This window comes from Polypterus senegalus, chromosome 1, assembly GCF_016835505.1.
Source record: "Polypterus senegalus isolate Bchr_013 chromosome 1, ASM1683550v1, whole genome shotgun sequence".
NCBI lineage: Eukaryota > Metazoa > Chordata > Cladistia > Polypteriformes > Polypteridae > Polypterus > Polypterus senegalus.
In genome coordinates this window covers 190,138,787-190,164,472 of record NC_053154.1, presented here as the reverse complement: position 1 = coordinate 190,164,472, position 25,686 = coordinate 190,138,787, and the positions used below count along the sequence as shown (strand labels likewise).

The 25,686-nt window shown below is 38.3% G+C and overlaps 1 protein-coding gene across 1 annotated transcript in view; it reads left to right on the top strand.

Annotated features, from left to right (window-relative positions):
• The first annotated feature begins 723 nt into the window (after positions 1–723).
• LOC120536990 (mucin-5AC-like) overlaps positions 724–25,686 on the top strand; it is a 37,049-nt gene continuing 12,086 nt past the window's right edge. The window contains exons 1-3 of the mRNA XM_039765582.1: positions 724–805; positions 12,188–12,322; positions 20,527–25,239. Coding sequence (XP_039621516.1) covers positions 754–805; positions 12,188–12,322; positions 20,527–25,239 — 4,900 coding nt within the window. The 5' untranslated portion in view covers positions 724–753. The remainder of the gene's footprint in view (positions 806–12,187; positions 12,323–20,526; positions 25,240–25,686) is intronic.

Here is a 25,686-nt window from a genome sequence, read left to right as displayed (position 1 = left end):
CTTGTTTTAAGCAAGAAAATAAATTCTTTTAGTAGCTCCACTATCTGTACATCCCAGCATTTCTGCTTTGTCACTTACACTTTAGGCATCCTATCATTAGAGCTGTCTGCCTCCTTGACTTTTTCTTTTTGGACAAAGGGTGGAGGATACATTTGTGACATTGATTCCTGAAGAGATATTCATAGCTAAGCAGGATACTTCAAAAACATTTCTGTCTTTCTTGTAATAGATTAAGGCTGTTACAATGTGTTCTACTAATATCAGAAAAGGAAGCACCAAACATTTTGTTAGAGTTAAAAAATAAAAAAAAGGAAATGCTAAATTAAAAAGATTTATCCTGGAAAGCACAAGTAAAACAATTTTTTCATTCGACTTTGAAGGTATTTTAGCATGTGTCTTGTTAGAATCTTATTTTTTCATATACCTTGCTAAGTTTTTTATGTAAGACCAAACAAACACAAAGCAGTCTTAAAACTGCTGACAGAAAATGGCATTCATCTCTAATTACCAGTCAGTACTGTTATGGAACTGTTACTCAGCATTCACTATTGTGGACCTGTCTGCATGCAACAAAACTCTTTTTGAAATTCAATAGTGACACCTCCAAGTGTTATTTATTTCCTCATTTTTTGTCACAGCAATGTAACACCGCTTAATATAAGGAGTGGTTTACAAAATCCCAGATTTTGCAAGTAAATGTGACATGTCTAGATGAAAGGATAACAATTTGCATTTGTCATTGATACAAGGAGGATGTTTATTCTTTTACTACTAATTCAGAATGTTCAGAGTCAGACTGCAACAGGTAAGATGATGTGAACTTCTGTGAGAATTTTTTACAAGCTAAAAGGTTGCATTTATACTGTTCAAAAATCATTATTTAGACAGGTATGTGATCTGTTTTCTTAGTCAGTAGTTTTTACTATAGTTAGTGATTATTATTGCACTTTTTATTTAGATATGTGGTATGGAACAGTGAATATGGAAATCAAAGAAAGTGTCAGCAAGTATAAAGAAACTTTGTGCATACAAGATTTTTTTAATGTAACGTTAATGCTTTTTAAGTACTGATTACTGTTATTTATCCAGATGTATGACTACAATAAACTGGTAACCTATCCTGGGGTTGGCACCGGTCTGTCACTCATGGCTACTAGAATAGACACCAGCTCCCTGTGACATCAAGTAAGATAAGCCAGTTAGATAATGGATAAATAGAAATATGAAAGTTATTTTTAAATGACATAAGACCAGAAATCTGTAACAAAGCACATCTTAAGAAATAAAAATCGGGAGTGTGCTCCCCTAGACTTTCTCAAATATACTGAAATAAAGGAAAAGGTCATCAGAACCACTTCCAGTTGTGGAAGATTTCTCAGATATCATATGTTGTTGTTTCTCATCATAACTAATTTATAATATCAATACACAATAATTTGTTTCTATTTATAATTAAACTTTATATTAAAATATTTTCATACTTAGGGAGGTTGAAAATGGTGTTGGAAATTTTTCATGATTACATATGCATTACCTAGATTATATGCAAAGTAAAAAGAGTTATAGTTGCTTAAAACGATAGAAAAAGTGTTAGTATTATATTTGTTGCAATTTATTGCTATAGGTAAAACTGCATTTAACTACATTTAATTATGATAATGATGGCGGAAGAAAAGAAAAAAATATCTATATATCATAAAATTAAATGTATTACTAGGAGCACGACAGGGATGTAGCAGCTTATTGTTCCCATTTCATCTTTATATTTACATGGCCTGTTCAATGTTTGCATGTTATTGTTAAATTGATGACGTATACATTAAAATAAAATTTGCGCAAGTATTCAGTTGAAGTACTACTTCTGGATGATGGAAGTGGCCCAAAAGTTGAAAGGATTCTTTATTTTTGATATAAAATAGGTGTACAAAATGTAATTAATCTAAGTCAAAGCGTTTTTGAGTTATTGTGTTTACACGCAGACACAGACATAATTTCAGAAATGGTACTTTCGGACTCAGGAAGGTCTAAAATGTCAAGATTCATCAAAATCCCAAGGTCAAATTATTTCACGATTCATATACTTTCTCTATACTATGTATATGAGAAAGTAGAAAAGTTATTATCCGCTCATTTGAGTGCTACAAGACCCCATGTTAAAATGTGAAAGCTTGTATAAAACCAAAAAAGTGCCCCCCAGAAAATGTTTTTTTTTTTCAAAATGTAGTATTGAGTAATACCATACAATACTGTTAAAATATGGCAGTTCCCATTTGTAATGTATATCAGATTCACATAATACAAATCTGAATTGCTCTAGCTTTACTATGGCTTAACTCCCAAATTTAACCAATGACTTATAGAAGGACGAAATCCACTTCAATATTTTGTTGACAAAGTAATCTACTTTAAATTATGTGATTTGGTCAGATACAGATCCTAATAACATAATGCTTTTATGAAGAAATAAGAAGCCAAACCCCTTGCAATGCATGCAGAACCACACATCTAAATTCAAGCACCATGTACCATCAATGTATCTATGCGCAGTAAACATTAGACTGTAGTGCCACATGGGCATAGGACAGACATTTAGTACAGAACACTAGTTTGTGAACACTTGCATTATCCAGATCAAAGTCACATGTTCCAGAGCCTATCCCAGCAGCACCTGGCACGCAATATTAAACAGCTCCAGGCTGGGCACCAGACCAGGATCCCCTCACACAACCACACTCGGCACATTTAAAATTTCCAACAGACACTCATTTTGGAGAAAAAGCCATGCAGGAGGATGTGAAATCTCCACACACATACAATATGCCAATGCAAAGCCTGAGCCCATTACTATGGAGTTGTGAAGTAGCAATTCTAAAATATTGTCCTCACGTATCACTCCATTTAATGTATGCACAATAAAATCAAACTTCTAAAATGTTTTTTCAGTTGTCGCCTTAATGTAAAAATGAAATTTGCCGGAATCATTGCTTTTTGAGCAACAATTTCTTGCTTTAGGCAACATGACAGAGTTATTGGAGAACTTTTCTGCCATTCATGTCACCTTTTTCTGATTCTTCATGGCTATGGCCATGCTGTTTACCTCTTAGTATCTGAGTTGCAGTTACACGATCATTATCAGCGTGACATCACCACTCTTCAACACAAGAAGGGATGTTATTGCAATATAAAGGCTTCTGGAAAGAATCTTTACTAAAAATGATGGGCATCTGCCTCACATTTAGTTTTGCTTAGGGCTTGTTTGATAAGTCACATAAAAAGACTTTTGCTCTTCTTTTTTGACCTTTGATTCTGCCAACCATTTTGGTTTAATTCACCTTTTATTATTCTGTGTTTGGCATTGATACCCTCCTTCCCTTTTGACTACAAGTTCACTCTTCATTACTCAAGCCACTCTTCACTGAGCTGAGTCCGGTTTCACTCTGTTCTCAACAGGGTGGAACATAGTATAAAATGTGGCCATTAAGGAGGTGTTGCAAAATCTCAAACCTCAGATACAATTCCACTGCAGTAGTCCCGGGCTCAAATAAGTTTATTATTTATTTAATGAAGTGCCTTCCAACATATCTCTTCTTCCAGATCAGTAAAATTCAATGCACATATCTATTTTTACTCCTCCACTTGTCTCATGAAAGTGTTGTCCACCTCCTCACGACTCCCTCTCCAAGTGAGGTGAGAAAATACCCTTTATACCAGATGCAGGAGCACTTCTGGTGCCACATCATTGCACAAAGAAAGCACTTCTGGTTCTTGGGGGAGCCCCCAAAGTAGGGGTACCTGCTCTTGAAGGCTTCCCCTGGTGGCACCCATGGCACCCCACAGAACTGTCCAATGGGACTACAACTCCCAAGCTGCCCTGCAAATATGTGCATGGGTAATCCAACAAAGCGAGGCTGCCACCTAGCACACAGGGGGGAGTATACAGCCTGGATTGATAGTCACCTCCTGACATTCCATTATATGGCCTTCTGGCCAGGCAAGGGTCCATTTATTCTGTTGGGGAAGCCAGTCTATCCCTGCCTTCTATTACAAAGATTAATCAAACAGAATTTCTATTCACATTCACTAATAACTAAAAAAAAGCAAGAAACTAACAGAATTTTGTTGTCACTCCAATTGCTAAAAGCTTTTTGTTTTTATAGTGATGCCTCGTCTGTCACCCCTAAATGACTGTTATCCTAGTTGTTACTAAAATTTTCAGCAGCTGAAACCTAAACTGGAAATTGTTGTCACAGTGGTTTCAAAATTCTCTGTTGATTCCAAGAAGTCTTAAAGTAGTGTATCATTAATTTTAGACAAGACTTACAGATTTTTATGCAAAAATCACATAAAATATGATGAAAGTGAAATAGAAAGAATAACATTCACAAAGCCATTTAATCCAATACAGTGCCAGGACCTATACTGGCAGCATCATCAAAGCCATGTCTGTATTCAGTAATCCCTTCAGCAGTGGTGGATGGTAGTTCTAAGAGATCTTAAAAGAAATGTGTTGGTTTAGAATTATTAACTGAACGTCTTACTCAATGATGTACTCTCATTAATGACAATGCTAATATTAGGTTTCATAGATTTAATGCTGACAATCAAACAATTAAGCATTTCCTTTGGCATAAACTTGATTATTTCTGCACAAGAAAAATTTGAAAGTAGTACTTTCTGGTTTGGTACACAATTTGCAAATTGATAAGGTTTGAGTGGTCTGTACTGTATGTAATACTAAAGACATTTAATTGAAGCAGTGGTTTCCTCTTGTGCCTTACGGAAGCCTGAATCCAGCATTTTTTTCTACTCTCTCATGTAGAGTGTTGGGAAGGTTAACCTCTGGGATCCCATTCTGTGAGTGTCAAGAGACATGGAATCTTTGCAAATAGAGCAACCTAGCTTCAAGTTTGCCATATAGATCCAGGGGTGGGCAAAGTCAGTCCTGAAGGACTGCAGTGGCTGCAGGTTTTTGTTCCAACCCTGTTGCTTAATTAGAAAACAATACTTGCCAATAATTTCATGGCTTGTTAGTGCTTTAACTCTGCCATGTCAAGTTATTCTCATATCTTAGATTTTTTTCCTTTCTAACGGTATCATCCAAATGATTTGAGGTCTAAAACAGATGAGTAATTCTCAGTCTTCACTTTTTTTCTCTTCACTTTCCTTCCAAGTATTTAATTAAACCAAATAGTGAATGATAAATACACACAGGTGTAAATGGAAACAAGCTAAATGAAGTAATGCTGGTTTCTTTTGTCATTTGCATCTTACTACTAATAAGAAGCAATTAATAACCAAGAATAGATAGATAGATACTTTATTAATCCCAAGGGGAAATTCACATAATCCAGCAGCAGTATACTGATACAAAGAAACAATATTAAATTAAATAGTAATAAAAATGAAAAGAATTAAAATAAAATTAATGTTCGCATTTACTCCCCCGGGTTGAATTGAAGAGTCGCATAGTGTGGGGGAGGAACGATCTCTTTAGTCTGTCAGTGGAACAGGCCAGTGACAAAAGTCTGTCACTGAAGCTACTCCTCTGCCTGGAGATGACACTGTTAAGTGGATGCAGTGGATTCTCCATGATTGACAGGAGTTTGCTTAGTGCCCGTCGCTCTGCCACAGATGTTAAACTGTCCAACTTTAATCCTACAATGGAGCCTGCCTTCTTAACAAGTTTGTCCAGGCGTGAGGCGTCTTTCATCTTTATGCTGCCACCCCAGCACACCACCGCGTAAAGAGGGCACTCGCCACAACCGTCTGGTAGAACATCTGCAGCATCTTACTGCAGATGTTGAAGGATGCCAACCTTCTCAGAAAGTATATTCTGCTCTGAGCTTTCTTACATAGAGCATCAGTATTGGCAGTCCAGTCCAATTTGTCATCCAGCTGCACTCCCAGATATTTATAGGTATGCACCCTCTGCACACAGTCACCTCTGATGATCACAGGGTCCATGAGGGGCCTGGGCCTCCTAAAATCCACCACCAGCTCCTTGGTCTTGCTGGTGTTAAGGTGTAAGTGGTTTGAGTCGCACTATTTAACAAAGTCTTTGATTAACTTTCTGTACTCCTCCTCCTGCCCACTCCTGATGCAGCCCACAATAGCAGTGTCATCAGCGAACTTTTGCACGTGGCAGGACTCCGAGTCATATTGGAAGTCTGATGTATATAGACTGAACAGAACCGGAGAAAGTACAGTCCCCTGCGGCGCCACTGTATTGCTGCACACGATGTCAGACCTGCAGTTCCCAAGACGCACATATTGAGGTCTGTCTGTAAGATAGTCCACAATCCATGCCACAAGGTGTGAATCTACTCCCATCTCTGTCAGCTTGTCTCTAAGGAGCAGAGGTTGGATGGTGTTGAAGGCGCTAGAGAAGTCCACAAACATAATTCTTACAGCACCACTGCCTCTGTCCAGGTGGGAGAGGGATCGATGAAGCATATAGATGATGGCATCCTCCGCCCCCACCTTCTCCTGGTATGCGAACTGCAGAGGGTCTAGGGCGTGACGGACCTGTGGCCTCAGGTGGTGAAGCAGCAGCCGCTCCATGGTCTTCATCAGATGTGACGTCAGAGCAACAGGCCGGAAGTCATTCAGCTCACTAGGACGTGATACCTTTGGGACAGGAGTGATACAAGATGTTTTCCAAAGCCTCTGGACTCTCCCCTGTTCCAGGCTCAGGTTGAAGATGCGCTGTAGAGGACTCCCCAGTTCCAACGCACAGGTCTTCAGCAATCGTATACCACTAATTTAGACTAAAACAAGCAATAAGGGTTCAAACTCTTAATGAGTGAGACAGCTAAAATGAAGCAGAAGTGTTACTTGAGCAATAAGTGCTTCTTATTAAGCAATTGGGTTGGAACAAAAACCGGCAGCCACTGTAGCCCTCTAGGAATGACTTTTCCCACCCGATACAAATAAATGCCTAGGTTTTCTTTAAATAGTCATGTAGTGAAATGTTCTAACAAATTTTCTGTGATTTGTGCTGTTGCAGTGAACTATTGTACTGTTCCTGCCTACTGCGCCATGACAACACTGTTAATATTACTGTTAATTTGGATGGTGCCTATTGCAGTGTTGCAGCTCTGACATCTGCTAATCTTTGATCCTGATTGGTACAATATAAGAGTAAATATAAAGTGCACATCAGAAATTAAACTTAATCTATATATATAAAGGAGAGTTGGGATCCAAGAGACTGTGTTTGTGTGTTTGTAGAGGGATTGAGAGTTAAGGCAGGTGGGGGAGTCACGTGGTCATTTCCCCGCCCATTCACGTCATTTCATTCACTTCATTTCGCTCCAAGCTGAGCTCCGCAGCTGTCGCGGTCTTGCCGTTCTTTTTCCTTAGTATTTAGTCCTTTCTCCTTTACTATTTTACTGTTTAGTACACGCGGTACTTCCACAGTCACTCATAAAAGGGGAGAAGACTCCGTGCAAGAAATGGGTATTGAAACTACCTTGGAAGACATGCAATCAACGAGGCCATTAAACAGATCTCAAGAGAGGTCTTCTAGGTTGGAAAAAAAGCGCTTGGCTGCCAAAACCAGGAGATTAAACGAATCTCAACAAGAAACGACTTCTACGTTAGAAAAAAAAGATTTGCTGCCAAAATCAGGCGGTTAAACGAATCTAAAGAAGACAGGATTTCTAGATTGGGAAAAGGACGATTGGCTGCCGAAACCAGGCAGTTAAAAGAATCTGAAAAAGACAGGGCGTCTAGATTGGAAAAAACACAATCCGCTGCCGAAACTAGCCGGTTAAACGTGCAGCGAAGCGCGCTAGGTCTGCTAGTTACCTATAAGACATTACCTTCTTCATTGAACTACAGAATGTAAGATGTTGGATTGTGCATGTAAACATGTTTCTCTCGCATTCTTTGTTTATTAATTTGATCAGCAATTTCCTTTTAACCTTGATCTTTGTTTTGATCAATGGTTTTAATTACGTTTACTAAAGCCAAGCTTACACTATGCAATTTTGGTGCAATTATACAGTTCTGGCAGAGTGATGTGATGTAAACAGTGTTACAGTACAATCTGATGACTAGGAAACAAAACTGCATTTACCTGTAAACTTTTAATTTGACAATTGTACAGTGTGAGCACTTGCATTGTCAGACACTCTATTCACAACGTACAGGGTGAGTATGTTTTGTTGTTTTTCCTCCTTCATGTTGGGTGAGTCAAATAAGCAGTGAGGAGCTGTAAGATGACAAGTTTTCTCTCATTATGCATTGTAAAAGCCTAGCTAAATATTTGTTTCCATAGTCTATTGATATGGTCTAGTTTCATGTACATACAGTATAACCTACCAAACAAAATAGTCAGCTCAATTTGCACACAGATGAACGTTTTGGACATTATGAGGAGTTTAAATATTATGCAACATTACATAATTTATTATTAAGTGTTCAGTTAGGCTGGATAATCATCTTACCTTACTTGCATGGCTAAAATATGGTAATGAATTTCAAATAGACAGTTTATGTATGTATGGATGATCCCATGTGGAAACCCCTAATGGGAACAGCCAGAAGAAGAAGTTTATGTATGATCTGCCTTCTGTTTCACACTCACTTAAACTTAACTGAGCATGTTCCATTAATACTACAGCCAATCACTGGGCGCTCTCTGACAAAGCTGAAACATGATTGTCTCTTTTTCTCTAACTTGCCTTGCAGTGTATACATAAAGACACTGAATATGTTGCATGCTGCAGAAAAAGGATAGTTAAATCAATCAGATTTTTCCCTGAGCCAAAGACAGTACCATAACACTGTTCTAAAATGTTCTGATCCAAGTTAACCACTGATTCTGACAATATAGCCCATTCTGCAGAGCATGTAGAACTAGTAAGAACACTAAGAATGTTCATAGTAAAGTAGAAGGAAACCTCATTTATTCCCTAAGTCTGCTAGGTGGTATCTGGCACATCTAGCCAGGGACTGCAAAATAAAACTGGCTATAAGTTTTTGGCCTTTAAGTACAGCTCAGGTTTCCAAAGGCAAATTTAGCCTGAAACTTAAGTTCCACCTGAACCCACAAATAAACTAATTTTTTGATTCACAGTAATAGCCTAGAAGTAGAGCCAGAGTGGATGTAAAAGATTTGCAGGTTTACTTAACATTAAAGATTACTGGGAAATCTTTTCTGCACCCAGCCAGTGTCTCTTATTATTAATTTTATCACCCATTTCTTCATTGTTTATGATTGCAAGGCTCGTAAAACTCTAAAAACAGACTTCAAATCACCAAGCAAACCTGGTCCTAAAACACAAAAGCAGGCTTGTGGCCTACGCTCTCAAACAAGGCAAAGCCAATAAATTCTTTAAAAAAAAAGAGGGGGAACCATGAAAACCACTTTCCCATACAACAACAACACAGTCCTTGTAATTTTAATAATAATAATAATCATATGTTTTTTAATGGAAAATACAAAACAAAAAGGTGACCTCAAAAACTGAATTAAAAAGAAAAATGAAATCAATGACAAAATCCAAATGGCATGACCTTGAAAAACAGCACAATGTCCAAACATCAGAGTGCCCAAAACAGAACTTAGAAAATCACCAAATACAATGGGATTTCAAGGATGGTAGTTTGACAATAAGAACAAGAGCAAAGAATTCAGCAAGAGTGCTGGAGTACCAAGGAGCTGATATACGCTGAGGGTGACACCACCCCTTTGGATCAACATACAGAGCATATGACAAAGAATAAACTAAACTGACATTCTTAAGAAATATACAAGACTTGCAAAAAGAAAATATTAATAGAAAGAAACAAAAAAAATTAAGATAAAAGTATGATAAACACAAAGTAAATAAGTACAAATTAGATAAATTAAAGCCAGGGACTGAGCCCTGTCCAAAACATGACACCTTGTTAGCCATATGATAAAATACATTCTTTATATATTTTGGTCAGAAATGCTCAGGCTCAGTTTTGACAACTTATACATTACAAAAAATATTTTGATCTTGTTAGGAGAACTTGTAAAAGTGATTTATTTTGTTTAAATTTGCAGAAGACAGTAAATTTGGCCTATTTAGACCTTAATTTCAGGCACTTTGAACACTCTATCCTTGTATATTTTTACTAGATGTGGATCTTATTGTGTTTCATAAGAAAACATTTTTGGAAGCATTCTGATAGCTAAAACTAAAAGCAAAATAAAATGCAGAAATGATTTTTTAAATAACGATTTGCCCTTTAGTACACAAACCTGGATTAAAATAAGACCCATTGAATAAGGATATCAGTATTCACCATTCTGTTTTTAAGAAGGTTTTGGAGCATACGAGTAACTGATTCTTTTTTTTTATTCTGCCACTTGTATTGTGATTTTAAAAAAAAGATGGAATTTTCCTGGGTTTATCTGAGAATGGGCAAAGTTTGACCAACTGAATATTCTACTAGCAGTTCAGAATAACCGAAACATAAACCAAACTTTTGCAGTTATTTGTTGCATGTGTTGCCAGTCCACATGGATAGCAAATGATCTTGTAACCATCTATAACATGATACCATGTGAGTATGCATCAAAAGGAGAAGCATTATAAAGGACTCAACTAAAATCACATTGCTGACATAATATTAAAAATGTATCATAACAAAAAGAGAAAAAACAGTGTGTCCAAGATAAAGAGACACATGAGGACATTCCTAAACCTACATCTGACTCAAAACAACAAATGTAATGTTAGTCTACAAAATGAAACCAAACACTGTGAACCAGGGTTTGTACTACTGAGATCCTGATCTTCAAAAGACTCTCCAAGTCATTTTAACTTTAACTTTTTTTCATTTTATCTTCCTCAGACTCTGGTAACCCCCCAATTTTAATGTCATGTGCAATTTATTGACTCTACCTGTATTATCGTGGTGTGAGTGTAACACACAAAGTTCATTAAGGATTCCCCTATACACCCTAGGCTTGACACACAAGCAGAAAGATGCACACAGACCCTATACACTTAAAAGATTTGTTATGTCCTCATAGGGACTCACTAACACATCTCAAAACCATACTAAATGGATTCTAGACCAAGTCTATATACAAAAGTGCTTTTACTTAAGCAATAATAAAGAATGATCAACATATGTGACTTAAAGAGCGACTAAACTAATTCCAGGCCTGCATGGGATGAGTTATAAAGAAAGATTAAAAGAGCTGACTCTTTTCAGTTTTAAGCAAAAGAAGATTAAGAGGTGACATGATTGAATTGTTCGATATTCTGAAGGGAAATAGTACAGTGGATCGAGACTGTTACTTTAAAATGAGTTCAACAAGAACTTGGGAACACAGCTGGAAACTTAAGGAGAAAATTGAACACAAACATTAGGACGTTTTTCTCCGCAGAGAACCATAGACACAAGGAATAAGCTACCAAGTAGTCTGATGGACTGTTAGGCTTTAGGGACCTTCAAAGCAAGACTTGATGTTATTTTGGAGGAATTACAGGAATTGGACCGGCAAGCTTTGTGGGGCTGCATGGAATTTTGTCATCTAGATCTTTCTAATGTTCTAATATCAACTATTAACCCCAAAAAGCATGCCTTTACTGGATTGTAACTGTTGTTGGGACAGGTTACCAGCTAAGTGTTTTCCATGCTGTGCTAACTCTCACTATATCCAAGGAAAATTTACTTCCACCTTTAACTACAATTTCAAAACCACACAGAAGGAGATTCATAGGCAAGTCTCAAAAATACCTTTGGGTTCAATGAAATTCTGCCATGTCCAGTGGAAACCACCTGATAACCTTTTATTATTATTATTTTTAAATAAAGCAGGGCCCCAGTGCTTTCTTGGTGAACATAAGTATTGCCTTCAGTATTCCACAGTGACCACAGTCAAACCCATAGTTTCCCTTCCGTTTTACAATCCATAGCCTGGGGCACTGTGGATACAAATAAAACACACAAAGCCCTAGTGGTGGTTCAGACAAAACAGTTACTAGGGATAATCTGTCTTTTTGAATACGCTTCTGAATCACACTCCCTCCCTAATGTTACCCTTGTGTTTTACGAGTTCCAAGCTGGAAATACATTCATGTACAGTATTTTGTACCTAAACTCCTGGAGCGTAACATCTAATGACAATGGGCAGGCAGAAATGAATCTGTTAATAGCTGGATTTAAGACCTTAATCTTATTCTTGTTTCATTTCTAGGGCAGTGCTCTGAGGCTCCTGTGCTTTGCTGTACTGGTCTGAACAGTGGCTGTGAGAGGACCAGATGCTACTGTGATGAATACTGCCAGGTGTTTAAGGACTGCTGCTCAGACTACACGGCAACATGTACTCAAGGTAAATAGGTGACTGCAAAAATGTCACTGTTCTACAGGTAGCACCAGTTACAGCTATGATCAAAATGTTGTTTAGTTCTTCAGCAAGTATATAATGTGCTAAAGGGCAAATAAGTGTGCTTGTGTGAGAGATAAGTAATAGTAATGCCTTATCTGTACTGTTTATTAGCAACTGTCATTGGGTATGCTAACATGGTACAGAAGGTCCAGAAGTTTAAGTTTTGAAAAGTGCCTCACTCTCAGACATGGCTGTCTCCAAATCTCTGTCAGCTATATTGTCCCTTATAGCTTCTTTTTGTCCTACCTAGATGTCACTGGAGACCCTTCATTCCACTCCTGTTCAGTGCACATACTCAAGGCATTTACACACACAAGCATGCGTTCATTGAGTGTCAGAGTGTGCAAAACAAATCCTAACTCATGTTAACTCCTATGTCCAATAGTTGTCATAAATTGGTGGTACCAGAATAAGTTCTGGCTCCCATGACCCCGAATTGTATTAAACAGGTCTAAGGGTGTTATTTTGTATTACTTCTCGCCCCCTTTGCCATCTGCCTATATCTTCTGTTGCAGTAATTTTTATGTTAAATTATTATTCATATGTTGTATACTTTCATAAATTCCAGACTGGAGAGTAATGAAGACAACATTTGAGGATCTTCCTTTCTTCTTCTTTTTCATCTTTTGGTCACCCTTCACACATATTGTTTGACCCCCTGCCATCACGTAGAAGGACCAGTACAGCTAGGTCCTATAACAACTTCTTTCCTCAAGCCATAAGATTTCTGAACTCCTACATGTCACCCAGTACCATATCCCTATAACATTTCCCTAATTATGTACTGTCACTCTATACTCTGCATATTACTATGGGCATTGAGCATGTTTGAGCTTCATAGTCCTGCATATTTTGTTTTGTTACATTGCATTGTTACATTGGTTTTGGTAATGTTATGGTGTATATTAAATGTATGTTGTGTTGTTTATGTACCTGGGACCAAATTTCGTTCAACCATATGATACAAATTTTGATGAATGACAATAAAAGATGAGTTGAGATGTATGCACCTATACATGTAAAGGTTACAAGGTAATGTACATTTTTAATTTCTGCAGATCTGTGTAGGCAATACTCGCAATATCAGGATTTTAAACACCAAATTAATTTCTTGTTGATAAAAGTGGTACTGTCAAATACCATACTTTATCTGATGACAACATATATTGAGATGTGCATAAGGAGATGCCTCTTTTAGCACTGCTGTTGTATTTGCCTCTGTTTACTGACTACAGCGTGACTCTGATGTGCCAGCTCCTGTTATTTATAAAGTACACTGCATATTTTCTTTGGAAATCAAAACAAGTAAATCATTATCAATGAAATATGCATTGTGCATGCGTAAAAAGCATTTAGCTTAATGGCAAGATGGACATAAATCCATTTATTACAGAGAATTAATAATGAAAGAGTTTTAGAGGACTCTTTTTTTGGTTTTTTTTTTCCCCTCAGAGGTATGGTATAATGACCTGTTCCCAAAGTCAAACATGCAGATAAGAATTGTAATGTAATTCTCTGCCCACCTGATCATATACTTTAATTTGAAGTCATAAGGTTTAGCAAAGCTACTTATTTACGTTGACTCTATTGATTTGATAAGAATCTGCACGATACTCATTGACACCACCAGCAAAATTTTTTCTTATTAAAACTCCCTTTCCAAATACTTAGACAATTATAAGTGATTGCTAGCAAGAAACACATTCTAGTTTTCCTAACTTGCATATGAAGTATTAATTGATGCATGCCAGTAAAACACTTGGCATCTTTGCAGGATTTTCAATGTGACCAGGTGGAATATAGTGGCACTGCTGTGGAAAAGGTGTGTGGGCAGAGTGAGAGAAAAATCGGCAAACATCACCAGGAAACAATCCACTTGGAGTGCTTAAAGACATTCCCTGCATGAACTTGTGTAGCAGTTTACCTATTAGCTTTATTGAGTAAAGATGATGATTCCAAGGGCCTTTGTAATCCAGACACTGGCAGTTATCACAGTGCAAATGGCTGAACTGCAATGAATCATGGAGTGAATCCTCAAAAAAATGCAGCTGCTGTGGACAATAGAGGGGGTGTAGCAACTGAGCCCCAACCCCTTAACACAAGTATACAGGAAACAGTCACTGGTTCATATCAGCCTTTTTATTAAACTGAGTACCTTTTCACAGGCTTTTTAACCAATACAGTGTACTTTTCTTTTTCTTTCTTTTCTTTTACCTTCACTGTCCAAGGTGAGCTTTATCTTCTTTCTCCCAAGTCCAACTCCCTGGGAAAAGTGGAGGACACCCTTTTAAACTTGACCAAGGAGTACTTCAGTCCCCAAACCATTGTCTCCATGGAGCTCTTAGGGATCATATAGAACCACACATTCATTTCCTGACAGCCTCAATGGCACTTAACAATGCAGCCTTATGTGTCCTCAGCTCCAAATGCTGCCTTGCAGGTGTCTATGCAGAGGCTTGCCATGGGTGATGACCAGCCTGCACATGAGAGAGGTGTTCTCCCACTGTCCCAGATTTCTTTTTGCCTCCTGTCTGGGGAAAGTGACAGCAAACCATCCAGGTCGCTATGCTTCTCCATCCAGGCCATTCATCCATTATGCTGACCTCCTATCTGGGGGAGGGATTACTATCCAATATTGATAGGATGCCAGTCCCAGTGCACCAGCTACCACAGTGCCCGAAACACCCACCTCCTTAACAGGAGTGGAATTATTACACTTATCTTCCTGTACATCCCTTTACTGGCCTCCTGGCCAGACAAGGGAATGGGGGTCCATCCTGGTTGGGAAGCCAGTACAAACATCACACTGTAAATAAGAACTATTAATAATTGCTGTACTGTATTGTAAACAATTTTCATCAGTAGTTATTTTCCAACCACAAAATGTTTTTAGACGAGAAGCCCATTTGTGACATACTTGTAACCCTGTTATGTATAAGAAAACGGCAAAGGAGCTGTTGTCCATGATACTCTTGTGTCAGCTCTCAGTGCATTTGGTAGCCTGTATTATGATTCATTCAGTGCTACTTGAAACTTTATATTTACCTTTTGTCCTCCCTGAATTGTAGCCATGTATAAATATTCGGAATCTGATATCTCAGGTGGATTTTTCTCAAGCTGCTCCAGCTTTTCTTCCACATTCCAAAGATGTGTGTTAGATTAACTGTTGACTTTAAAGTGACTCAGTGTGAGTTAGTGTGTGATAGACTTGCCCCTGGTCCTGGTTTGGTTCATGCTTTTCACCTAATGTTGAATGGGTAGGCGCTAGCACTTCCTGAACCTGAGTTGGATTAAGTGGGCTGGTGAAGTTTGAGAAGTTATGTGTACAACTGAAAGTTACTCTGACAACTCCATGTAGCTGTCAAAATCTCCAGTGCAACATGGTCATGGTGTTATTCTATAGACACCTCACTGAATTTCTAATGAAAAATGCTGCTAGACAAAAATGTACAAAACCAGGGTATCTGTAAGCACAAGTATTTTTGAATGATACACAAACAAATCAATATATGCCAGCCTGTCTTGCTTGAGCTGCACTTAAGCAATAATTTACCTGTCCCTACTAAGAAAGAGTAGCTTTCCCGTCTCCTAACACATCACACCATCTCTCTTTCCTTTACATTGTATATTTATTTGCACTTCTCCCACTAGGAAATTATGAAAGCTCCCTACTGATCTCAGATATTATTTGTCAGAACAGTAGTGGCCAATCATGACAAATTGCAGTGGCTACTTCTACATCAATTACTTCCTTGAGTAAGGAGTTGTCCTTGAATCTCTTTTCCTAAAGGGTAATACTGCTGTTATGCAGACCTTAAAAGCCTAGCACTCCTACTTCTAAAAGGTTCTTAAAGTTAGACCCACTTGGCTTTCACGGTCAAAGTTGCAAAGCCAAGTCGTGTAGTGTCATCACCTAACTGCTCCCTGTTCAGGTCAAATCCATCACACCAGCTGGAATGGAAAAGTCACTATGTAGTTTGAGGACAAATCTTTTTGATGGGGTATCCATCCAGGCCTTGAAATCTATGATAAAAAGTTGTAACTTCAAACATACAGTGGAAATAAAATCCAGTCGGTAACCCTCGGGCACTATCAAGGCATTTAAATACTTATGGAATGCACTACATATTAAATTGACCAAATTAGGGCACAGATCTAAACCCATTAATCTATTTTTTAAAAGCACTTTCTCTTATACAGTATCGGAGCAGCTAGAATCTGTCCTGGAAGCATCACACACAAGGCAGAATCAGACTATAGATAGAACACACAGAGCATGCACAACCACAATAAGTCACACTGATTCATATCAGGTTAGGTTAGAGTCAACATTTAATTTACCATGCCTACCTAGGGAATATAGAAAGAAAACTTGAGTAGCCAGAGGAAAAACCCATGTGAGAGAAAATGAAAACTGCACGCAGCTAGTCTCTGGGAGTGGAATGGAATTCAGTTCTGTGGTGCTTAGTGGCCACAATTTTATAGGGTCACTAGCTGTGCTACCCATCTAAATTGGTCAAAATCTAATTAATTAACACAGACATCAGAATTCATATTTGCAATGTGCCATCTATTGGGGATGTATTTATATGCATTTAGTAATAAAATGCATGGCATTTATCATTCCAACAGATGGTGCATCACAAACATTTGTAGTAATAAAATGCTTTACTAGAAAGGTTTGTGATGCACCATCTGTTGGCATGACAAATGCATATGTCTGTTACATGCCATTTAGTATATAATTTGTAAATGCAGTGTTAATGTTTGTTGTGTGCCATCTTTTGAAATGACAGAGGCACAGAAACTGGATGAACACACAAACATACATACAGACACTTGTCCTTATATTAAGGTGAATTCTTGTCATGTGTACAGAGAAATTCTTACTTGCATATACTAACCAACTTGTAGCCCATTAACACTCTCCAGTGCCATGAGTAGGGAGTATAACTACATTACGTCAAAACTTCTGTCTTTCTTTTAATTGTTGTGCCAAAGTGTCTCGACTTGGAAGTTTATTATGATGCATATACCCAAACTGGTATACAGTATAATGCTGGTGTTCAACATGATTAGGTATACTAGGTCTGATACAGTTGGTGTAGCTCTTAAAATTGAGGATACAGTACCAAGCCAGTCATTTTTTAATTTCTCAACACTACATAATCATGCTATGGATTAGCTCAGATGTTAGTCTTCTTTTATATTAAATATACACAAAAAAGAAGTATATGGATAAAGGGTTCTAATTTGTAACCTTCAAAACAGTGTATTGCATGCAATTTTTGCAATGCTTGATTTAATTGATTTGCTTTTTTGACTTTTGGTTTGCATACCAGTGTGTGTTTTGAACATTGGCTGGCTACAAGTCCATTTTTGTCCCTAGAACTGTCCTAACTTTGCATCGAGTACTTCCAAATTGTGCAGAAGCAAGTAGTTCATAGTAATTAAGTTAAGAAATCTTAGAGTAGATGGCTCCTCAGGAAGTGAGAATAATTCCTTGTTGAGATGATAAAAGTTAAATAAGATGACTTTTGGCAATACAAGATAAATACAATAAGTTATTTCTTGTATAGCCCAACATCATACAAGGAATACTTCAGTACCATACCACTTTTCATAGAACGTGTCATATAATATTAATAAAAAAAATTGATTTATTTGAGCAGCATGGTCAGTGCTCTTCAGACTCCCGGGTTCAAATCCTGGCTCAGTCACTGTACCAAGTTTACAGATTCTCCTTGGGTTTGTGTGGGTGTTCTTCCATTATTTCAAATGTGTGTTAAATAAGCTGGATATTGAACAATGCTGATGTGTAACAGAGCCTACCTTGTGATGGACTGGCTTCCTGTGTGTTGCTGACTGGATAGGCTCCACCCCCTTTGACAAGGAATTGTAAAATGATTGAACAAATATTAGCTTTTTGTTCTAAGACACAAGTTTATTGATAGTTTTTGCAAGTATCTGCAAGAGTTATAAAAGTTTCAGTTTAAACTGTATGTTAGAATTTTTCCAACATACAGTGCATTCGGAAAGTATTCACAGCACATTACTTTTTCCACATTTTGTTATGTTACAGCCTTATTCCAAAATGGATTAAATTCATTTTTTCCTCAGAATTCTAAACACAAAACCCCATAATGACAACGTGAAAAAAGTTTACTTGAGGTTTTTGCAAATTTATTAAAAATAAAAAAATTGAGAAAGCACATGTACATAAGTATTCATAACCTTTGCCACAAAGCTCAAAATTGAGCTCAGGTGCATCCTGTTTCCCCTGATCATCCTTGAGATGTTTCTGCAGCTTAATTGGAGTCCACCTGTGGTAAATTCAGTTGATTGGACATGATTTGGAAAGGCACACACCTGTCTATATAAGGTCCCACAGTTAACAGTTCATGTCAGAGCACAAACCAAGCATGAAGTCAAAGGAATTATATGTAGACTTCCGAGACAGGATTGTCTCGAGGCACAAATCTGGGGAAGGTTACAGAAAATTTCTTCTGCTTTGAAGGTCCCAATGAGCCAGTGGCCTCCATCATCCGTAAGTGGAAGAAGTTCGAATAAACCAGGACTCTTCCTAGAGCTGGCTGGCCATCTAAACTGAGCGATCGGGGGAGAAGGGCCTTAGTCAGGGAGGTGACCAAGAACCCGATGGTCACTCTGTCAGAGCTCCAGAGGTCCTCTGTGGAGAGAGGAGAACCTTCCAGAAGGACAACCAACTCTGCAGCAATCCACCAATCAGGCCTGAATGGTAGAGTGGTCAGACAGAAGCCATTCCTTAGTAAAGGGCACATGGCAGCCTGCCTGGAGTTTGCCAAAAGGCACCTGAAGGACTCTCAGACCACGAGAAACAAAATTCTCTGGTCTGATGAGACAAAAATTGAACTCTTTGGTGTGAATGCCAGGCGTCACGTTTGGAGGAAACCAGGCACCGCTCATCACCAGGCCAATACCATCCCTACAGTGAAGCATGGTGGTGGCAGCATCATGCTATGGGGATGTTTTTCAGCAGCAGGAACTGGGAGACTAGTCAGGATAAAGGGAAAGATGACTGCAGCAATGTATAGAGACATCCTGGATGAAAACCTGCTCCAGAGCGCTCTTGACCTCAGACTGGCGACGGTTCATCTTTCAGCAGAACAACGACCCTAAGCACACAGCCAAGATATCAAAGGAGTGGCATCAGGACAACTCTGTGAATGTCCTTGAGTGGCCCAGCCAGAGCCCAGACTTGAATCTGATTGAACATCTCTGGAGAGATCTTAAAATGGCTGTGCACCCGACGCTTCCCATCCAACCTGATGGAGATTGAGAGGTGCTGCAAAGAGGAATGGGCGAAACTGGCCAAGGATAGGTGGAAAAAGTGATGCACTGTGAATACTTTCTGGATGCACTGTACATTTAAATGGGGCAGTGTCCTACTACATAGAATGCAGCTTGTTTTATGAATCCTCTTTTTGTTCATACATAGAAAAACATAAACATACATAGCTACTGAATTTTACATCAAATTATAATACAGACCTTACCATGTCTTTTTTTTTTGTTTGTTTGCTTTTTACCTTAAATGTTAATATATGAAAGTTGAAGAAAATAGATTGGTGAGATGAGGCTGCCAATGTGCTGTATGATTCATCAAACAGATTGGAGAATGTCCAGGAGAGACAGTATGTGCTGCCAGCTCTGTCCTGTTCTGCTCCATTAAATTGTCATTTCCAGACACTGGCACATGCAGACACGTACACATATGCAGTATTCAACAGTACCGCATTTATTCTCAGCTGGTCTTTACAAATTTGATGCATAAGTGGAGTAGTCAAACATGTTATTCCACATACTTTTTAAAGTCATTACACTGGGAGTGGAACCTTTATCTTTTTATGCATAAAAGCACAGTAAATCCTTTTGTTATAATAAAAGAAGACTGGGACTAAAAAACAGCTCAGTTTACAGTAACCATTAAATTTTTAAAAGTTAAATCACATTCATTTTTTGAAAAAATATTTGAAAATAATATTGCCAGGTTTGTTTTGCAACATATTGAATGTCATTTTCTTAAATTATTGTAGGTAAGTCATCCATTTATATATGCAATTGAAAGAATTTCGACTCATATGTTTTTTTTATACTATGTTTTGCAGCAAAAAGTACATCTCCAAGCAAAACATCACCTTATGTGTCACTCATTATTACAAAATCATCACAACCGTCTGCAGTCCCTTCAGAAGTTATATCATCTAGCACACAGCTAACAACACCTCCAGCAACAGCTTTTGGAGATGCTTCTACAAGTACAAAACCAGCCTCCGCATTTGCAAAGCAAACAGAAATTGTTTCTAGCAGCAAAAATTCAATAGCAGTGACATCCTTAGAATCATTTTTTTCCAGTACAAAATCAACAGTGCCAACTTTTTTGCCTTTGGAAGCAAAGTTTACCAGTACAAATTCTGGTCTGCTACATTCAACACAGCCAGATTCTGTTCCTACAAATATAAATCCATCTTTATCACCACCAGGATTTTCAAAATCTGTGTCATCCCCTTCACAGCCCATATCATCCAGTAAACATGCACCACTACTATCTTCAACATCCAATGCACATTCAGATTTAACTTCAGTGGAATCCACCCCATTTAGCAGTTCAACAACAGGTTCAGAGTCTTCTGTCTTTACAAAACCAGCTACCACATTTTTTACATTTTCAAAAATTCTGCCAACCAGTACAGAACCACCCCAGCTAACCCCAACCTATTCTGAATCTGTGGCAATGAGTGACAGTCCAGCTTGGCCACTTGGAACAAATGTAGATTCTGTATTGACCAGTGCACCGTTCTCTGTGTTTACAAGTAAAAAACTGGATGCAGTTCACCTGTCTTCAAATACCCAACCAGAATTACTGAATGAGGCATCCTCAAAATCTACAGATTCCAATCTTGTTCCTACTGCTTCACATTCAAGTCTTGTGTTTACTCATACAAAATCACCAAATCTGTCAAATTCTGTTCCTAACAGCATAAAAGTAGCAATGACCCATTCAACATCTACAGACTTTGCATTCATTACCACATGTACATCACCACTATCTTTAAAGTCTCCACATCCCCTGTTGACCACTACTAATAAACATTCATCCGTTTTATCATCTGAGCCCACAATGTCCACCACTGATCCCCCCACAATATCCACAATCTTTCAAAGTCCATTAATGACCATGGCAAATGGTCTTTCTATTACTCCTCAAGACTCAACATTAGCCGCCATCAATACTCAACTGAACATGCAATCCATTTCTCAAGAATCAGTCACAATGAATGTATCACTGTCTAAAGCATCTCTAGATAATGTGTTGACGAAGACAGATAAAAATTTTCAGATCATGTTCACTCCAAAGTATGCATTGACTACTGCAATTCAACAATTGCTGACCATATCATCATCAGACCCCACTGTACCCAGTACAAATTTGCAACTACAGTCTACAAATTCCAAAGACCAACGATTGACTACCAAAAATTCTTCAGTGCTGTCTATTACACTACCAGTCCCAAAACTGATCACTTCTAATCCACACATGACGAAAACATCTCCATTTCCTGCACTACTATCTATAACACCCCCAGGTTCTACACTGTCCACTAAAATTCAACAATCACCACAGATGCCCACAGACCTTGCATTTTCCTCTACCAGTCAACTATTTCAGTCTAGAACATCTTCAGTCCCTATAATGACTGCTACATCACACTCATCACCGCTATTTATAACTCAGCAAGACTCTGTACCAACCAAATTAAATCATTCGCCACAATCTACAACATTGACAGACGTTTTACTCACAATTACACATCCACAACCAACTATAACTTCTGAATTTAATCTACTGGCAACTAAGAATCCATCACTGATATCTGTATCTCATTCAGAATCTGTGACAACCAAATCAAATCCTTATTTGGAGCTTTTAACCACTCTAAACTCTGCACTGACCACTACAAAACCACCAATTCCATCTGTTGACCCTGCATTAATGTCAGGTTCAATGGATATGCCAATAATTTCTCCAGTCCACAACTTATCAATGACACATCCTGTTTCTACACTGCCCACTAAAAAATCACAACAGTGGTCAGTAATGCCTCCAGACCATGAATTAACCAATTTAGCACCACAGACTGAAGCACCAACCTTTGAAAATCCAGAAATGCAGTCCATAGCTGCATTGACCAGTAAATATTCAACATCTCAATATCTTTCTCTGAACACTGAGAGTTCACCTGTGCTACATCTATCCACCCCAAACCCTATGTCAGCAACTGCAAATAAATTGATTCACTCTGTACCAACATCAGAGACAGGTCTGACAACAACACAGCAACAGCAGTCTGTATCATCTCTGCACTCAAATTCAACAGATTTAGTATCTATTACATCACAAGTAACTGCACTGATAATGAAAAGTTCACCACAGTCATCTACAGTGCCTCCAGACCCCATTTTGCCTGCACAAAATTCAGAATTACAGTCCACAGATGTTCCAGGTCCCATATTGACAACAACAAATTCATTACTACAATCTATGTCATCACCAGAACCTGTATGGATCAATACTGATCTTGATCAACAAACCATGGAAACTCAAAACCAGGTGTTGGCCTCCACAAATCTAGCACTGCACTATACAACATTTCAAAAACCTGCATCATTGATTCAACATACAATACTGAACTCGGTAAAATCTTCAGACCCTGTAATATTAAGTCAATTGCCATCTGTAGACTCTACATTGACCACTAAAACTTCACCACAGCTTTCTGCCATTGAAAATACACAATTATCTGTAACATCGTCATTAACTTCTATTACACTAGGATCACCTGAAATTTCAGTATTGGCCACAAACAGTTCTCCACAATTGTTTGTCAAATCTGCAGATATCTCACTGACTACCACAAAATCACTTCTGCACTCTATTACAGATCCAGATTTTCCTTTCAGAACTAAGCTTTCACCACAGCTTTCAGTAACTCATTCTCCAAACAATAAGCTCACCACTGTAAATACAGCATTACCTCCTGTGATGTCTTCAGGCCCCATATCGGTTAAAACGACCCCATTACCAGTTTCTATAACTTCTCCAGAATATGTCTTTACAGCCAAAATTATATCACAGGTTTCCGTAACTCCATCTCCAGACCTTGCACTGATCACTACAAATGAGATACCAAGTTCTGAATCATCTCCATACACCATGTCTACCACAGAAAATGTATCTGTGCTGTCAAGAACATCTCCAGACTCTTCTTTCATAACCAATATGACACCACAGCCTACAGCAGTTTCATCCCCAGAATCTCTGTCAACCACATTAAATTCACCAATGTGGTCAACTACATCTCCAGACTCAACTTTGACAACTAATCATTCACAGCAGATTTCTATAATTCCATATGCTGATTTTGTTTTGAGCACTACAAATACACCATTGTCATCTGAATCATCTTCAGACACTATATTGCCCACAATAGATCCTATAATGAGTTCCATACCATCTTCAGACATTGCTTTCACAAGCAGAGTTCCTACTAAGTGGTTTATAACCCCAACTCCAAGCAATCAACTAACCACTACCAATAGAAAACTGCTATCTGCTCAGCTTTCTGTAAGTCCATCTCCAAATATTTTGTCAACTATCACAAACACTGAGCTGCAGTTTACTACATCTCCATATCCTGTTTTGACATCCTCAAAGCCTACATTGTCATCTTTGCCCGCTCAAGCATCAGTCAATATGCCAGGCAGAGTGCAAAATACTGCTGACTTCAGCTTTTTCTCCTCTTTGCCTTCAAACAATGATGTCAATAAGACAAACCTAGGAGAATCAGTTATGATGAACATCTCAAAACAGAGAGACATACAAGTGACAATGGGCACAGAATTTTTTACTCTAGCTCAGCAAACTATAGATGATTCCAAAATCCTGACAACAAATCAGAGTTCAGGTCTTGCAGTCTCTTCTTTCTTTAAGCACAAACTGTTGGCCCTAGAGCCCACACAAAGACCATCTGTGATCAGATCAACTCTGTCAGTAGCATTATACTCAATGCAGGAGTCAAAAACTACAGACTATGCCTTCTCACATACCAGCATAATAGACACCAACAATGGAATGGTAAAATCAGAAAACACAATGGCAATTTCAAAACATCATCTTCTAACTTCTGAGCTCTCTTCTTCAATGAGTCTGCTTGTCACAACATTGAGAAAACCAACCTCTATTCTGCCAAAGGGAGAAATTGTACCAGAGCACATTACTACGCACAACAGAGATAGACAACCACTTCCAGCAAATAAAACCACAAAAGTTTCATCTACTAATGCCGTGGGTACACAAAAAGACAACCCTTCTTCCTCCACCCCAGTATCTAATGTGGAATTACCCTCTGACATCAGAGATGTACAGTTTGAACCAAACAGCACATCACAAGCAATGCAGACAAATCTAAGTAAAGAACCTGTGACAGTCACCACAATTTACACAAATTCAGTAAGCATTGCCAAGTCGCATACAACTAGAGCATTTCTTAGTACTGCAACTGAGGCACAAGCTCTCCACTCCTCACAGACCAATGGCAGCTCCACCCCTTGGCTGGATTTGACCTTTGGAAATGTATCCTCTAGAATGCCACCCTCATCCTTCACAAAGGCCTCAACAGAAAAGGAAGACAAGGGGCAAAGCACAGAGGATGGCACTCCCAAGACCCAAACAGACTCTTCAGAAACGGCAGTCATGTCAAGCAGTTTAGGAATTGAGAAAACAGAACTACTGGAACCTGAGGCCAGCACCAACTCAGAACGTAAGTAACAAGTGGCACATGCAGTAGCCTTTGTTAAAATTGCACTTGGACTTGTTCTTTCAGGTGTGTCTCCATTGAAAAACTGAGGTCCTAAAGGCTCTAAAATGTAAGCATTCTAATGCATGCACACTTTCTTGCATTTTTTTCAGTTGAATTTTACAGGAAAGTATACAATTGTGATGTCTATATAGACTAAAACATTGTTTTCTTTGCAACAAATACTTGAATCATTTAGCACATTTGCCATCTAAGTTAAAGGAACATTCCTGCTGCTTTGGAAGCAACTGATGATTATTCACCTCTGCTAATTTCATAATTCCCCACATTCCCAACTCCCCACAATTACAATTCCCACATCACAATTCCCCACATTGCAATTCCCACATTGCAATTCCCCACTTCCACAACTCCCCACATTGGGATAATATGGAGTGCACTGAATTAATA